This window comes from Phascolarctos cinereus, unplaced genomic scaffold (genome assembly GCF_003287225.1).
Source record: "Phascolarctos cinereus isolate Bilbo 61053 unplaced genomic scaffold, phaCin_HiC Scaffold_4;HRSCAF=312, whole genome shotgun sequence".
In the NCBI taxonomy this organism is placed as follows: domain Eukaryota; kingdom Metazoa; phylum Chordata; class Mammalia; order Diprotodontia; family Phascolarctidae; genus Phascolarctos; species Phascolarctos cinereus.
Genome location: NW_027555847.1, coordinates 67357387 through 67376417, shown reverse-complemented (window position 1 = coordinate 67376417; position 19031 = coordinate 67357387). Strand labels below are relative to the sequence as shown.

Below are 19031 nucleotides of genomic sequence, written 5' to 3'. Positions count from 1 at the left end.
AGTGTGATATATGGAAAGACCATTGACTCAAGAGTCAGAGGACCCAAGTTCAAATCCTGCCTCTGATGTCTACTACCTTGGGGCAAGTCACAACCTCAGTTTTCTCATCTATAAAATTAGAGGCTGGACTAGATGGTCTCTGGAGTTCCTTCCAGCTAACTATATGATCTATGATCCTAGGAGCCCAAGGCCAAATGGAGGACACTCTGGTTAAAAAACCATTTAGTACAACCACTTCATTTTTCAGGTGAATGAACTGAGGCAGATAGAGGTTAAGTGACTTTCCCAAGGTCACACAGGTGGCAAAGCTGAAATTTGAACACAGAGTCACACAGTGTCATATGTCTGAAGCTGGATTTGAACTCAGGTCCTCCTGACTCCAGGGTCGGTATTCTATCCACTATACCACCTAACTGCCCCGTGCAGTGCCAACTCTTCCACAGGACTTTTTCTACCATGCCCCTGCACTGGGTACCTTTCTCTCCATCCTCCTCTCCAACCTGATTTTCAGCTCCTTTTTATATATTGTCCTTCCACGTTAGTATTCCCAGCACTTAGCACAGTGCTTGGCACGTAGTAAATGCTTAATAAATGTTTGTTGGTTGATTGGCTAACAGACTAGAGCATGCAAACTCAGGTTTGGAAAGGTTGAGTTCACTTTCCCATAGTCACAGAGCTAGGATTACAGTGTCTGTATACACTAAGGTCCCTTCCAGCACCAATATTCCCTGATTCTTTGGAGCTGTAACCCACTAGAATGGCTAAGGCTTAAGTACGTTATCACTACCATGGTTATTTGTATTTGGCTGGAACAAAGTACCCTAAACCAAAGAAACAAATCTGTAACTGGGATATGTCAGGCATCAAAGCAGCCGAGGGCTATAATAGAAGGAGTGAGAGCCTGAAATTGATCCCATTCTATGTGGGAAGCTGGCCTCCTGTCACCTCAATGGCCATGAGGGAGACCACTTTAGGATCAAGGAGACTGTAACTGGCACATTTAGCCAAGGTAGCAAGTAGACATGACAGGTACCCTCCAGCTCAGGGTACTGGCAATTTCTAAAATTATTTTGCCTCAAATGACCTATATGGAAAGAGAATCTACTGATGGTAGAGGAGATCAGGAGAACACAAAGCACTAAAATAAAAGGAAAAACTTGGCTAAGTAAATAAGAGGGGGATGTCACCTTATCTTTCAGGAACTTCCCCCGATAACACAAATTGGCAGGGGGGGTCCCTATGTGAAAGGGAAATTCTGTGCAAATTGAAGTGGTTGCTGGTGAAGCCTCTTGGGACAGAAGTTCTCAGGCTCCATGAGGTCTCTAGTGATTCTGTAGCCCAGTCCTTTACAACAGCACAATAATTATAGACCGAAAAGCAACAGGAAAAGAGACATGGGATGCAACCTAGGCATGTTTTATTCCTTGGGCTTTCATGATGCCATTCTCTCCTGCTTCTCCTCCTACCTATATGAATGTTCCTTCTTCATCTCCTTCACTGGCTCATTTTCAAGGTCCTTTTAAACTATGGGTTGTTGCCATGACTCGTGTGTTTTTTGTCTTTGTACTCCATTACTTAGCACAGTGACTGGCACATAGTACATCCTTGATATGGTCTGACTATCCATTCCCTTCCTTGGGAATCTCACACCTTTCAATTATCACTCTATGCAGATGATGCTTTAGTCATGTGGAGATATAAAAATGACTATAGTCCCTGTCCAAATGCCTCCAAGTCATTCACATTCACAATCTCAGTCATCTTTCACTCTTCCCTTTTCTCTCTAATGTTCCACATCCTATTGGTTGCCAAATTCTGTTGAAGTGTATGCATCAGTATGTAAGCTCCTTGATGACAGGGCTTTGTTTCTTTCTAAGTATCCTCAACACTTAGCATTGTGCCTGGCACATGGTAAGTACAAAATAAAGGTTTGTTGATTGATCCTACTCATCCATCCCCTTCCTCATTATACAGCTGTCACTTTAGTTCAAGCTCATATCATCCCTTGCCTGCATCACCTAACTTGTCTTACTGCATCCATTAATGCAGCTGCCAAAGAAAGTTTTCATAATGTTCAGATCTTACCATCTTACTCCTCTACTTAAAAACATCCACGAGTCCTCATTGCCTAGTAGAATCCCAACATTTGAGGCCCTCCACAAGTCAGCTATGACCTACCTTTATTATTCCCAGTATATTTTAGGCAGAGTGGACTACTATTTTGTAATCATATCTTCTTGTCTTCTGCTTCTTTCCATCCTCAGCTCCAACTTCATGTCTGGTTGCCTCAGTCCACCCTTTGTCCCCATGTTCCAGCTCCCATCCTGAGACCCTGACCCATAATTGCGAAGAGTTCTCCATCTCTAGTTTGACTCAAACCCTCATCCTGTTCTCTGGGCATCTTTATGCCATGTCACATCATGAATACCCTTTCTCCAGCTTTGCCTCCTTCCACTCTTGGAAAAGTAATCATATCAACACCACTTGTCAATCAACTACCCTATGGTTTCACTAGCCATCCCTGAGATTTTCCAGATAAAAACACCCTTCCGTAGCCACTACGGTTCCCCATAAGTGCTATCTTCCTCTGTTAGAATGTAAGCTCCTTGAGGTTAAGGACAGTCTTGCCTTTTGCATTTATACCCCTAGAGCTTTTCATAGAGGCTGATATGTAGAGAGTACTTAATAAATTGCTTTTTCTTTCATGTGTAAAAGTGACCCATTTCTCATGACTGGAATGCAGTATCCCCTGCATCCTCATGTCTCTACCTACTGAAATCCTTCACTTACATCAAGGTTCAAGTGTCAATTCTTCCATGAAGTCCTCTCTTATTATATTTCCCTTTCCCCTCCCCTCATCCCACCTCCTGCTGAAAGTGATTTTCCTCCTCAAACTTTCCTGGAGCACTTTGTCTGGATGTCTCCTTTGCTATTATTATATTCTATCTCATATAATTTTTATCTGTGTACCCATCTCATACTATTGTAAACTCCATGAAGGTAGAGATGAAGTTGTTTTTCATTTTTACATCTCCAGTGCCTCCACTGGAGCTTGACAGATGTTTTCTGTGTAAGAGAACGTTTCTTTTATTTCCCCCTTTCTCAGATATGCCCAAGTATCCCTGGCATATGGGAAAGAAGCACCAACAATAACAACAACAGTTAATATATCTTTATAGTTGTTTGCTATCAAAATCAAACAAATTCTTAAAGAGACACTTCCACCCAAAGTCATGATTGCTGGATCTTGAAAATACCTAACTGCAAATCAAGCTCTGCAGTTTCATGCTGCCTCGAAACTATAATTGTATCCTCTCCCCCTCAAAGTGTACCATCATTGGCTCCTGAGTGAATCCTTTAATGGCAACACAGCCATACAGACAGGGAGTTACCAGCACCACTGTCCTAAAGATAACATCAAGCAAAGAGGTGATAGACTCGGGACGCAGGATGAGACAGACATTTTTGGACGTGGTAGATGTGGGAATTGGTTTTGCTTGACTGTGCATATGCTATGCATATCTGTTACATGACTTTTCTTTTTCTTCTTTTTTTTCCCTTTTTTTTTTGGTGGGGAAGTGGGAGGGAGAGAAAATAAATGCTTACTTTTGAAAATACAAAAAATAAAATGCAAAAGCTTCATAAGGAAAATCCATGAGATTAAGGAAATTGTAAACTACTGGAAACTACTAGAGTGCAGGCATTCAGCCTTTCTCATTTCAGTATCTGTATTAGTGCTTAGCACAGTCTTGTACATAGTAGGCACTCAATAAATATTTGTTAAATTGAATTAATTCAGTGTAAAAAGATTTCCAGGTGACCTGAAACTCAAGATGATAAAAATTAGTATGTATCTTAATTTGCTGAATATTAATTTCTCTAGCCACTTAGGCTATTCAGCAGTAGCTCTACTTCAGAAATTGGTCAAGAGGAGAATATGAAGCAGTTTGCAGTTTTCAGGCACTGAAGGAATTAGGACTAATTCCCTCAATATCATCTGTCCTAGCTCTGGAAAGCTAGGAGGCCATGGGTTCTAATAAGCTGTGTCAATTGACATCAGGTGCTGGCAGGTTCTATCAAGCTAGGAAGGCTTGGGTGAGGATTTGGGAATTGATTATGTCTGGGGTCCAAGGCCCAGTCAGCTTTAAGACCATGAAAGTTCCTTACCACCAAGCTAAATGATCATTCTTTTCTTCAGGCCGCAACAACTCATCAAGAGTGTTTAATGACAGTCCTGTGTGGGAAGCAGTGCCTATACCTTTGAAATCTGAGTATTGAAGTGAGTTAATGAGAAGAGCTGGAGGACTGAGTTTCCTGCACAGTTCTTTGGGTACCAAAGGCCATGCAGCACTGGTCATGATGTCAACACCAAAGTAGCCATTTGAAAATGTTATTCCCTGTACAAAATATTGTCTATAACACAATACCCAGGGGGCAAGGCAGATGAGTTTAATGGTAGCAATAAAGATGGACTCTGCCTTCATACATACTTGGCAACCAGTCATATTCAGAAGCAGTGGCTGGATTCTAAGGATCATAGATTTAGGGCCAACAGAGATCTTAGGGGTCATCTACTTGAACTCCTTCATTTTACAGATGAAGAGATTGAGGTTCAAAGAATGTAAGGACCTGTTTATTTCTCATCAGTAGTATCACAGATAAGATTTGAACCCAGGCCTTCTGGACACCACTCTTGACTCTTGATCCATGACCAAGCTGCCTCTGTAATGAGTGACAGGGAAATACTACTAAGTAGTAAGAGCAGCGACCTACCAAAAATACCAGAGCCTCTGTATGGACAGAGCCCGCACGCAGCATCTTGACCCACAGCAGTCTTCATAGGAGCGGCATCTGCAGAGGAGGACAAAAGAAACAATTGGAGGTCGGTCATTATTTCAAACAAAAAAGTAGAAGCTATTTTGGAATTGGCATTGGGGCAGGGAACAAAGGGGAAAATGCATTTCCAAGTCTATTTGCCTTTAAATGCAGCTGATTAAATAAGAAACACCATTAAATGTGACCTATGTGGCTAACACTGTCTCTGATGTAATTAGATCCTCTGACAATAGCAGGGTTGAATACGTCATCACAGACTCGGAGACCAAACCATAAGCTGTTGCCATGGTCACATGGGGCACAGCTGGTTTCCTGCCTGCCAAACAGGAGGATTGCTAGGGAACCTGAAACCTGTTGGCTTCTGCTCTCACCTCTGTCAGTCTCTCTGTCTCTTGTCTCTCTGTTTCTCTGTGTCTATAACTAACACACACACACACACACACACACACACACACACACAGCTTCATTGGTGCTGGATTCACCAACAGCTGTAAATAAACACCTTTGGAGGCCTCTTTGTTAATAGAATGTTCCAATCTGGATGGGGTATTGAGATGGTCCTTCATCACACTCTGGTCACTTTCAGTACAGCTGGGCAGAATTACTCTCAAAGGGAGGTACACTTGTTTGGAGGCTATGAGCTGACTGCAAATGGAAGCCACCAATGATCAAGGGCAGGGAAGGTAACAGTAACAAAGAAAAGACCTAAGCTAGGCTCTGGGGAGAGCCAACTCAGCCCCACTTCACTCTGGGAATATAACAGCCCATTACAAAAAACTCCAGACTTTATCTACACCACAGATATGGCCCCAAACCAGCACAAATGTTGGTGGGGTCTACCTTATACCCCTCTCCTAAATAAAACCCTTCCACCAAAAATAGCCCCTCCCATCCCTCCTCAACTTCCAAGCAGAAGAACATTTTGTCTTTCCTAAGACCACGCTTTTTAAAAAAGGGAAAAGATGTGGACACCCAAGGCAGCTGATCTATTTTTCCTTTCAGAGCTATATGCACTGTGACAGAGTGGGCCCCAAATTTAACAGTAAAGGAGGGGGAAATGTGGATTCCAGATTTTATTAAGTTACTGAATGACAGCAATCTAGGTTGATACCAATTCTTTGAGAGAAAAAAAATATGGCGGAAGGTAGGTGGAGGAGGGATAGGGAAAATGCTTCAATTATATGAGAAAAATGGAAACACACTTTGCACAATAATCCTGAGTTTGTCTACTGTGAACAAATAGGGCTGCTAATAACATCAATTCATGTATTAAATGGGAAATAACAAATGTCACTTTCTATCCAAGCAAACACTACCCACACAATGAAGGGTATGTGGATCTAATAGGCGGGACAATGAAAACAAAGAAACACAGAAAGTTATAAGGAAGTCGGAAAAGGATAAGACTGGAAGCTTGTATGCTATAATGGATTGAAAGTCTTTCGGAGACCCTGAAGATGACATCTCTGAAGACCAGCAATGCCGCTAACTTGCTGTGTGTCCTTGGGCTACTTGCTAGACTTGTCTGCGTCTCAGTTCCCATGTCAGTAAATTGAAGGGACTGAACTCTATATAACAGGCTCCTTCCAGCTATAAATCTATGATTCTATGATCTCTAAGGTACCTTCTAGCTCTAATGTCTAATAAGACTATTAGAAAAAAGCCATGAAGTTTCTATATACTTATATATAAAATATAGTTTCTATATACTTTATATATTCTGTATACTTTACATAAAGTTTCTATAGATGTTTATATGCTATAGAATGGTAGGGAAAAGTATAACTTTAAAGGCTGTTCTTCAAAAAGGGTGCAACATATAAAAATCATCTAAGATTCCTTGAAGCATATAAGAAAGACAACTTTGTTTCACTATCCCCTGATAATTAATATCAGGTAAGTCATAAAACAGAGAGTCAATTGCTCAGTAAAAATCTCTGACATTTGGGGCAGCTAGATGGCGCAGTAGATAGAGCACCATCCCTGGAGTCAGGAGGACCTGAATTCAAATACGGCCTCAGACACATGATACTCACTAGCTATGTGACCCTGGGCAAGTCACTTAACCCCAGTTGCCTGGCCAAAAATAAAAAAAAAATCTCTGACATATGGAGGATGTGAACTGAGTCCAAACTGAAAATGGGATTCCTTACAAGTGGTGAGGTGCTCCAGAGGCTTGTTTATGGATGATGTCAAGTCCCAGGACAATACAAAGCCTCTTAAAAGGAGATCCATAATACCTCAAAAAACTATCCACACAGAAAAAACCAGGTGGATGAAGAGTGCTTATCACAGTAGAATATATGAAGAAACAAACTAGAGATATGATATACTCACTGTTCTTGAAATTCAATCTTGAACTGGTGTTCAGGCATCCCCAGTAGGCTAGGGAGAGTGGTGAAGACAAAACTCCAGTAGGTAAATGCTATGTGATGTTCATGAGTTTGGGGTGCTGAGAGAATCTGACAATAGACCCCTGCTCCTTGCCAGGTAGCATCAAATCCTTTTTTTCTATTGCATTTCCTTTCTGACTTGTATATTTGTATATGGCAGCTAGCTGGTACAGTGGATAGAGCTCCAGTCCCAGAGTGAGAAAGACTCACCTTTGTAAGTTCAAATCTGGCCTCAGACACTCACTAGCTGTGTGACCCTGGGCAAACCATGTTTGCCTCAATTTCCTCATCTGTAAAATGAGCTGAAGAAGGAAATGGCAAACCACTCCAGTATCTTTGCCAAGAAAACCTCAAACGGGGTCATGAAGAGTTGGACACGACTGAAAAATTACTAACAAGTGAAATATTTGTACGTACATACATACATTATATGCATCCACGCATATAATGTGCGTATGTTATTTCCCCTGATAAAATATAAGTTCTCTGAAGGCAGGGACTGGTTTAATTTTTATCTCATCTCCAGTGCTTAGCACAATACCTGGCACAGAGCAGGTACTTAATAATTGCTTTTTGATTGACTGATAGATCTCCACTCTCCATCTTCAATTTTTCAAGAAGCAGGGAATGCTTGTTGGGATGAAATCACTATAATTAGCAATGTTTTGGTCCTTGGGTGGGGTAATGTGGGATGGGGGGAATCTTTTTTCACTGTTTCCAGCTCTTAGAATCTGACCCAGTGGTTACCTTTGCTGAATGATAGTAATGAAAAGTCTTATTTCAATATTCATATAGATAAAACTAATCCCATTAATAAAAACAGATTAGGAGAACCAACCATACAGGCACCAAGTCAGTTCCCCGGAAATGAAGGCAGAAATGGGCAGGTGGCCAAACCACATTCTTGTGGGGTTTGAGCGTTAAGGGGGAGTTTAGTTTTTAGGGTCATGGATTGAGAGCTAAACAGGGCCTCAGAGGCCATCCAGCTCAACCACTTATTTTAGAGCAAAGACAAATAAGATGCAGAGAAGTGAAGGGACTTGCCTCAAATTTGGACCGAGGTCCCCTACTTCCAAATCTAAGACTCTAGCTGCAGCACTCCACTGCTCTTTCTCTTGCTTATAGCACATCAGTGATGGGATTGTGACACGGTCCCATTGGTTGGAGTAATGCCTCTATTTATAAAATGTGGTCTTACCAGAAGGTTTTGAGGGGTTGTTCAGAGGTTCTCACCTGAATTATCTAATGGAAGGTCTCCATGTTTCACCTTATTTTGTCATTGGAGACTGACACCCAGACTTATAAGATCACAGAACTGGGGCCCTCAGAAACGATGCGGTCCAACCACTCCATTTTATAGAGGGAGAAACTTAAGCCCATAGAGGGGGAAGTGACTTGCCTAGCTGGTAAATGTCTGAGGCTGGACTGGAACTCAGGTCTTCCTGACTCTTGGCCCAGCACTCTATCTACTATGCCACCTAACTGCTGAAATAATCCCTGATCAAAAAGAGCTTATACTCTTTTAGGGAAGATAAGAAGTATATGTATGTAAGTATATATGGAATGAATAGAAAGAGATTAAATCCGAGGTAGTGAAATCCAAGAAGTCTTAGAGGGAAGGCAGGCACTAAATTGGGGATGGGGGGTTGGAAGAACTTCATATAGAACCTGAGCTGCATTTTAAAGGAAGAGGGGGAGGAAAGGAGGGAATGAAGGTCTATCAATGCAAAGATATGGAGATGTGAAGTGGAATGTGTAAAGAGCAGAGAGAAGGGCCATTTCTGCTGAATCACAGGGCATGAGAGGAAGAATGTCAATGATATTGGAAAGTTACAGAGGGGCCAGGTTATGAAGGGCTAGTCAAACAAAGGAGTTTATACCTAATCCCAGAGACAACAGAGACACTAGGCTTTATTGAGTAGGGGAATGATCCGGTCAGGTCTGTGCTTAAAGAAAATCACTTTGATAGCAGTGTGGGGGATGGACTGTAGTGAAGGGAAGCTTGAGGTAGGGAGACCAATTAGGAGGCTGTTGAAATAATGGAGGCAAGAAATGATGAGTATCTGAACTGAGATGATAGCTTTGAGTAGAAAGAAGAGTTCAGACTCAAGAGATGTTGTGGAAGTAGAAACTGATTGGCTATGTCGAGTGAGGTAAGGGGAGAAGAAGATTACAACCCAACATTATGAACCTGGGAGAGATATAGAGGCGCCTTCAACAGAAACAGGGAAGTTTGCAAGAGGAGAGAGTTTGGGGGAAGGGAGGAGGGAAGATAATGTGCTGAGTTCAGTAAACAGGAGGCAACACAGGAGAAAGGAGTGTCGTGAGAACTCAGCTTGATCAACCGTGTTGTATGCAATAGATATGTTGAGGAGGAGGAGGAGATTGAGATTTGGCAATTAAGAGATCTTAGTAACCTTGAAGAGAACAATTTCAGTTGAGTGATAAGGTCAAAGGCCAGATTGCAAATAACTGAAGAGAAGAGAGGAAGTGGAGGCAGTGAATGCAGACAGCGTTTCCCAAGGAGTTTGGCTGAGAAATGGAGGAAAGATATAGGAGGAAGGTGTGAGGGGATGGTAGGACCGATAAAAGATTTGTTAGGGATGGGGGAGACTGGCACATTTGAAGGCAGTAGGGAAAGAACCAAGAGATAAGGAGAGGTTGGAGATTCCTGAGAGATCATGCTAGGGGCTAGCACACCGGCAATACACAAGAGGAGGAAGACCAGATCCTGGTCTAATTCTATGGGGAAACCTTCAGGAAAAATGCTGGTTGCTCAATAAATCATTCCAAAGTATAATCAATCTCTTGCAAAGTCCCAAGAAAATTTCAGGCAAGTTCAAAATATTTCACACGTCTTCAGACATGTACTTTGAGGATATTTCTTAGAATGTGAAATGACTTCTTCCTAGAGAGCATCAAGAAATAATTCTGACCTAGTAAAAGAGGAAAAATAAAAGTCCTAAGTATCTAAAGAAAAATATTTGTCTTGCCTTTTTACACAGTGCTGTCTTCTTCATCATTACCATCGCTACCCCTGCCCCCCCAATTAGCTTCCTTTGCAAACTACTTCATTCCTCAGTAAGTGTTAATCACAACACTCTTTTGCTCCCCAGCCTTAAAATACTGGAGGTATCTCTGGTTCCTCGTTCTCCCTTTAGCTCCTGTATCTCATTTATTGGCAAGTCTTGTTATTTCTTCCTTCAAAAGATTTCTCAGTTATTCCCACTCCTTAACTTCCAATGCCAACCACCCTAATCCAAGCTGTCAGCAGCCCACCCCTGGATTACTGGAAGAGCCTAGTGGGCCTCCCTGCTATACAATCTCTTTCCCTCCTAATCTTTCCTCTGTATTTTAGCCAGACTCATCTTGATTTATCAAAACACTACTTCTATCACATCCCTCCTGGCTGAGGAATGTATAAGCCTACCACATGCTAAGTCTAAATTCCCTTGTCAAGCTTTAAAAGTTTTTCTTCTTGCATGCTGTCTAGGGAGGGAGAGAAAATTTAAAACTCAAAAGCTTATGGAAGTGATTGTTGAAAACTAAAAAATAAATTAATTAATTTAAAAAATAAATAAAGGTCCTTCTTCATTTGCCCCAACCTAATCCAGCTAACCTTCTTTCCCAATATTCTGTAACCCTGACCCATCTGACAGACCACAGACTTCTTGCTGTTCCCCAACATGGCAGGTTTTTCCTGCCTCCAAACCTTTCCTTCTGCTATATTCCTCCTTCTGTGAAAATCCTCCCTCTCCCTTTATAATAACCCTTTAAGGCAGAGGTTCTTAATCCTTTTTTGGGACACGTATCCCTTCAGAAGTCTGGCAAAGTCCCTTCTCTGAATGCTTTAAAATACATACAATAAAACATATAGAATCATCAAGGAAACCAATTATACTGAAATTCAGTTATCCAAAAAAAATTTATTGAAAGAGGGAAAAAGGCTTAATCTAAGTCCCATTTACTCAACAAAGCCTTCTCCAGTCTCTACCGACTACAGTTATCCTTCCACATAGCTGGGGTCAGGGGCACAGTACCCTTGTGACCTGGATAAATGGTGTAAAAATCTTTGGTCCTCCCTTAGTAACAGAGAAGTCTGAATTTTTTCTTTTATGAGGTGTTTACAATACCTTATTATAAAATCTGGGCTAAGTATTTGGTTATAAGTTATATGTAGGTCAATGTTAAGTACAGATACTTTTTTTCATATTGTTTTCTGGCCTTTGCGTGTCATCTGTGGCTTCCCCAAAACTTCTCATTTCATTTCTTATGCCGACCCACAATATATGGAAACTGCATTGGGGAAAGTTCCAGTGTGGAAGGGATAACTGTATTCTCTCTCTCTCTCTTCTTTGGACTCCTCTTTTATCCATGTTGAGTACAAAAATCTAGCACCTAATTAATTGTTCATGGCTTCACAGTGATTTACTTCATACCCCACTACACTATAATCTCCTTGAGGAGAGGAGCTATATGCTCTATGCTTTTTGTAAGATGTATAACTGGTATCCAATCAAGTTAACTTTTCTGGAAAAGAGAAACCTTTCAAAAAGAACACATGGGATATAACATATATAGCACTCTCTGGTTCCCATCCTCAGTATTTTGCTCTATTTATCCTAGCCCCCATAGGTAATCAATAGCCAAGTTCAACTGAGTCTTCCTCCATTCTATCTGTTGCATCCATCCCCTGCTTTTTGTCCAACCAGCTACTAACCTGTTCCATCCCACTCATCACCTCTTGCTTGGGCTAGTCCAAAAAGATTCCTAATTGTTTTCTCTGCCTTTATCCTCTCTCTCTCTCCTTCCCTCCCTCCCTCTCTGTCTCTGTCTCCCTCCTTCACTCTCCTTCTTCTTCTTCTTCTTCTTCTTCTTCTTCTTCTTCTTCTTCTTCTTCTTCTTCTTCTTCTTCTTCTCTCTCTCTCTCACACACACACACACACACACACACACATACACACACACACACACACACACACACACACACACACACACACACACACACACACGCACGCACACACATTCTTGGTGTAGCTGAAAAACTAATGTTCCTAAACCACAGTTCTCACTCCTCTGCCACTCCTCTGGTATTATTTCTAGGATAAACTACAAATTCCTCTGCTTGGCATTTAAAGTCTTTCACAGTCTGGATTCACTTATTGTTTCCAGGATGATTACACATTACTCTTCCCCCTATCAAATTAGTCTCCACACATGACATGACATTTCCCACCTCCATTACTTTGTACAGGCTATCCTCCACGAATGCAGTATCTCCCTTCTTCATTTCCACTTCTTGTGACCCCTAGGTCTCTTTAAGGCTCAATTTCCCCTCTGCTAATCCTATCAAATATTCTTGGTGTTAGCATATAAATATAATTTCTTATATACAGCAATAAGTAAAATAAACACAGGGAGGGGAGCAACAGAAATGAAGGAAATGTTTATTTTTATTTAGTAGACATCTCAAAAAGACTGGCTAAAGTATTTGAAGGGCTGACATTTGGAAGAGGAAACAGCCTCATTCTGCTTGGCCCCAGAGGGCACAACCATTGGGTGGACCATTGGGTGGAAGCTGTGGAGTGGCAGATTTCAGCTTGATGTAAGGAAACACTTCCTAACATTTAGGGCTGTCCCAAAGCAGCATGGGCTGCCTGGAGAGGTAGTAAACTTCCCCTTACTAGAGGTCTTTTAAGTAAAATTGTCAAGCAAGATTTGTAGAGGATTCTTGTTCCAGTATGAGTTGGGCTAGAGATGCTGTGATTCTGAGACCTTACTAGCTGTGTGACTTTGAACCAGTCACAATCTCTTTGAGCCTCAGTTTCCTTACTTGTCAAATGGGGAGGGCAATACCCGTTATCTAAGTGGAGCTCAAAGGAGAGGCATTGTAGAAGTGACCTGAACATTGGAAAATAAGAGGAGTGCCCAGTTCATGCCCACGGCCAATGGTAGAGCCAGGACTAGCGCCCAAAAGATTCCAACTCCTAATCCAGCGCTCTTCGCACTCATCGTCTCCTTCCACTTTTGATGTTCCCTCGTTAAATGCTCTTGGACTTGAAGCACTGAGATACCTGTTGCCAGAACAAAATAACTAGAGACCTTTGGGATCCAGGACCTTCTTTTCCCTTTGTTATGAAAACTTAACACAGTGGTGGAGCGGTTGAAGGCTTCCTATGCTTTGCCTAATGGCAAACCATGTCCCTCACCAAGACCTCTGTATTTCAAGACAATTATTGAGCTTCATGCCTGAATAGAGCAAACAATGATTTAATAAAGAATCCTTCTATAAGAGCAAACAACAAAAAGCATTCCCCTTTGTCCATCACAAAGGGTAGATCCTCTCCATATTGATTTTATTTGTGACAAACAAACAGAAAGGAATGCAATGGGGTAACTTCTTGAACCGGACAGTGGAAAATGGCATAGGTGATTGTTTGCACTTTCCAGTTACCAGATGGTGCAGACCAAATTTTGTGAAGACAAAGAAAATCAATGCTCTGATTTGCTGACACTTCTATTAAGGTGGTAGGGAAACTGGGCTAATTCTATGCTGTTGCTGTTTTACAGAAATGTGAACTGCTAATGTTCAGAAATTATCTCACGTGCAAACAAAGCGAATATAATTATATAATTATCTCTTAATCTTTCATCGGTGAGAAAGAGGCAAGACCAAGAAGAGAGCTTTGCGCTGAAATTCTTCTGGTCAAATCAATTCCAAGACAGACTAAAGGGCAGCACTTTTTACCAAGCATGCTCTGGGTTTCCCACTTAATTATTTTGACAGCTCTCTAGCCTCTCCTAATGAGACAATATTGTCTGCTCAATAACCCCACATTTCAGAGAAATGCACAAGAGACATGCTCACAAATCCAGAGAACAAAGACTTGGATTTTCTAAGGTTTCTATTACTGCCTGGCCACACAATTCAACTTAAAAACAGCAAAAAAAAAAAAAAAAAGCAAAGTCCAGGCCCTTCACATAAAACCTTTTTAATTGAACTGATGCTTTGTCTCTGGCACTTTGGTAGAGGTAGGTAACAAGATAGATAACAAAGGTTTATTAAGCACCCACTATGTGTCAGACCCTTTGCTACAGGCTTTACAAATATTATTTCATTTGCTCCTCCCAACAGCCATGGGAAGTAGGTGCTATTATTATCCCAATTTTACAGATGAGGTTAGGTGATACAATTAGTAGGTATCTGAAACTGGATTTGAACTGAAGACTTCCTGATACCAGGCCCAGGGCTTTATCCACTGCTTGGAGACAGAAATGCCCTCCCTCAAACCCCTCAAGATATGCAGCAGACCGGCCCTGGAGTCAGGAGGACCTGAGTTCAAATCCGGCCTCAGATACTTGACACTTACTAGCTGTGAGACCCTGGGCAAGTCACTTAACCCCAATTGCCTCACCAAAAAGAAAAAACAAAGGTATGCGGAAGGTATTGCATGTACCTACATTCAGCTTTGTAAAGGGTGGCCTTATCAATTAGGCAAATAAATGCAGGTCTGTAAGACCGGCACTAGTCTGTAAAAATGAGGCTAGACCCAAGAGAAAGAAGTCTCTGCCACTTTAAAGACTGATGCCAATGCCTGATTCCAAATCCATTAGCTCCTCCTTCAACCAGGCTTGGATTTAGAAATACCTGGACAGAGGCAGCCTTGGCGCTGCCACTTAACTAATTGTGTGACCCTGAGTAAATCGGTAGCTGTCCTGAGGTGATTTCCTTCTCTGTAAAATGAATACAGTAGGTATTTCAATGCCTACTGCACAGATCTGTTGTAAGAATTACGTGAGATGAGGTATTAAATGCAAGAATTAAATGAGATAATTAACATAGCAAACCTCCTTACAAAGTGCTATATAGGTATGGTATCACTATTAACATATAAAACAGGATAACACGATTTAGAGCTAGAACAGACCTTACAGATCCCCTACTCCCATGTTTTACAGACAGAGAAACTGAGGTCCTGAGCAAAATTGAATAACTTGCCTAACGTCACGTAATATCTCAGATAATACTCATTTCTAATTTAGTAGATAAATCCTAGGAAGTAGTCTGAGATGCAGAGGACCACCCAGTTAATGAGGGTCTGAGGATTTGAACGCAGCTCTCGTTGACTCAGGGGCAGCCAGGTGTCACAGTGGATAAAGCACTGGGATAGGAGTCAAGAAGACCTGAATTCAAATACGGCCTCAGACACGCACTAGTTGTGTGACCCTGGGTAAGTCTTTAACCCTGTTTCCCCATCTGTAAAATGAGCTGGAGAAGGAAATGGCAAACGGCTCCAGTATCTTTGACAAGAAAATCCCACATGGGGTCACAGAGAGTTAGACATGACTGAAACAACTGAACAACAACAAATTTCCTGACTCTAAGCCCAATACCCTGTCTGCCATAACACACTGCTTCTGAACCATATAGAACACTGTCCTTAGGGTCATAGGATCGTAGATTGAGGGCTGGTGGCAGGGCTTAGAAATCATCTCTAATGCACTTCTTTCATTGAGTAGATGGGGAAACTGAGGCCAGGAGAAGGTAGCTGATTTGCCCCTGCGTCACAGAGGTGGAAAGTAGCAGAGTCAAGATTCAAACCCAGGGCGTCTGACTCCAAACACTGCCTTCTTTACCACTACTCCATACCTTCAGTCTCTTTATGTCAATCTCAAGGCCTGGGACATCTCAGATCTTTTAGGCACCTCCCTTTTCTCCCAGTCTTGCACGCTTCAGCTATAGTGCTCATGTCTTTCATTTCTTAATTTAATTTATCCCCTAATACTTAACCTAGATTTTCTTGTCCTTCATCAGCATTGCTCTTAATGTTATTTCTTATGAAGATCCTTCAGCTTTCAATTTTACATACTATATCAATGCCTCCAAGAGGTTATGCTCAGAGATAGCTGATGATTTTCCTACCAAAAAGGTCCCTATGGATGTTCTTATTGACCCATAATGAGAGACAAGGAGCTCTACCTCCCTTGACAGATTAAGGGTCTAAGGAAAAGATGTCAAATACACTGCCTGTGGCTGTGTGTGAGCCATAATACTCCCAAGTGGGCTGAACCAAATTAAAATCTAATTGGGAAGTACTCAACAAGATAAATAAAAATGTTGTTCAGTTGTTTTTCAGTCATGTCTGATTTTTTGTGACCCCATTTGAGGTTTTTTGGCAAAGAAACTGGAATGGTTTGCTATTTCCTATCTCCAGCTTATTTTACAGAAGAAGAAACTGAGGCAAACAGGGGTAAGTGACTTGCCCAGGGTCACAAAGCTAGTAAGTGTCTGAGGCCAGATTTGAACCCAGGAAACTAAGTCTTCCTTTCTCAAGGCCATGCACTCTATCTATTGTGCCACCTAGCTGTCCCTAAATAAAAACAAATAAATAAAAATACAATAGTCAATCAATCAATCAATCAATCAAACATTTATTAGGGGCATGTAACGAAAGAGTAAGAGATTTTCTAGCTCAATACAGATATGCAAACCTAATCAATCAATAAACATTTATTATCAATAAACCTACCATGTGCCAGGCACTGTGCTAAGCACTGTGGATACAAAAAGAAGTAAAAGACAGTCCTTACCCTCAAAGAGCTTATAATCTAATGGTAACAATACAAGGTAGATATTACATTTTAAAACTAAGTCAATAAGGGGTCTGCAGGAATCCTTATGTATGGATTAGTGGCCCCTGTTTTTATTTGATTTTGACAGTACAGGTCTAGGGCTCTCTAAGTTCTCAATTCGCATTACAGTTATCCCTTCCACACTGCAGGGGTTGGGGCACGGCACCCCCACAATCTATGCAAAATTTTTTGGCCCTCCCTTCACACCAGAGAAGTCTGAATTTTTCTTTCTCGTCTATGGAATGTTCAGCACCTTATTGTAAAATGTGGGTTAAGTATTGGGTCTTAGGCTCTGTGTCACCCTGCTGGTCTTTGCACATCATCTGCAGCTTCACCAAAACTCCCCAAATTCCCATTTAATTTCTAATGCTGACCTGTGATATCTCAAAACAGCAATGGGGAGAGTCGTGATATGGAAGGCATAACTGTATTCTTTCAGCTACCATTATAATTCATGGTCATTGGAGGGGGGGTTGACTTGCCATGCTCTCACTTTCATAGAATCACGATATAGAGCTTCCATCATTCAGTCCTATCCTCCCTCCATTTATATATAAGGGAACTGAGGCCCCAAGAGATTATGCTGGAGATCACCCAGGCCATGACTGTCAAAGGCCACCTGCTGTGACTTCACATTCTATGCCCTTTCCACTAACCATTATATCTCCACTGGGTGGGAAAGATGGCATCCTTGCCCTTCTTGAGTCTCGGTGGGGTGTCAGCAGGGCAGCTATGAAAAGCCGCAAAATGTGCAATAAGTATCCTAAGAACAGGTGCTGGGAAAGGGGCAGCTTAGCCAAGGACAGTCGGAGTCAGGGCTTTGGACATGCAGGTAGCCCTTGGAAGGCTTCCATGACTCCCATGGAGTCCTCACACTTATTTGGGAATGCAGGGTACCTGGAGGATTTTGCTGTCTGTGATAGTGCCTAATGAAACTTGTAAGGAACACAGCCAGCAGGCAAGCAGGCAGAGAGCAGATGTTCGTCTATTGAGCTGTTCCATACATTTCCCCTAGGTTCCTGGGTTAGGGCTCAAGCCATATAAAATGGAAGGGGGAGGGAACTCTCCAAAAAAAAAAAAAGTAACCTGGGTCCTTCATGCCACTGGCACCCTCCTAAGAGGGCCACACTATTATTCAAAATCTGAGGCCTCATTAGTTCGCTCAGAGAAGGTGCCAATTTTGGAACAGTAGTGATGAATATACATTGCCAATGGCTTAGCTATCCCTTGGCTTTTTTTTGGTTTTGTTTTGTTTTATTTTTTGTCTCAGACACAGGGCTTCTTTTACGCTCTCAACTTGAACTGAAGGTCCATTTTAGGCCTCCTTCTATACTTTTGGCCTCACTCCAGGTTCAAGGACTTGCTCCATGCCAGCCACTTGAAATGGATGGCAATTACACCATCAGTGGCACAGTTCTCCCCTTTCCTCACACTGTTTTCAACTCTAATAAAACTTGAAGCTAAATGACTGCCCTCGGCACACACCTGCTGACATTTCAAACAGCTGTAATTGTAAATGGAAGGCTAAGTGTAACCTCATGCTTAATTAAGAGTGGTAAACATTCATAGGCAGCCCAGCATACTAAGTCACTCCCTCCACTAGGCAACCGGCCTGATGTTTCCATTCTAAGTCAACTTGGGTTGGCATTATCGCTCTAGGGGACATGTGAAAACATGAACCCGTGTCCTCAGCACAGAAGAGCTTTTTCAAACAAGGAGGGGGAAAAAAAAGAAAGAAAACCTGGTTTCTTTTCTCTTTCTTTTCTATAGGCCTGCAAGGAATGAAGGACAGGGACACAATATGGAAGCACAGTGTATCTGAATGTGCCAGATGTACGCGTTCTCAAGCTTTCAGCAGCACATGGAACAAATATCATCCTTGACTAAATCCACCCCTCAGAACAACTAATTATAGACTCACCACCCAGCATGCTGGAAACAAACATGGCTGCTGCCAGGCTAAAAAAAAAAAAAGAGTATTTAAAATGACTCTTGTTAATAAGAGAAATTCACATCCCTAATCAGTGCGCAGGGCAGGAGGGAAGGCCTACACGTAGGGTGGGCTCTGGGGAAGGTCAGAAAAAGGAGAAGGTATGTGGATCAGGGGGAATCTCACCTCTTCTATAGAAGCCGATCTGTCATTCATTCATTCATTCATTCATTCATTCA

At 41.8% G+C, this 19031-nt stretch overlaps 1 protein-coding gene across 1 annotated transcript in view; it reads right to left on the bottom strand.

Annotated features, from left to right (window-relative positions):
• The window catches only part of VOPP1 (VOPP1 WW domain binding protein), a 193740-nt gene that overhangs the window by 32374 nt on the left and 142335 nt on the right, over positions 1–19031 (bottom strand). The window contains 1 exon segment of the mRNA XM_020981280.2: positions 4774–4851. Within this exon segment, the coding sequence (XP_020836939.1) occupies positions 4774–4851 (78 nt within the window).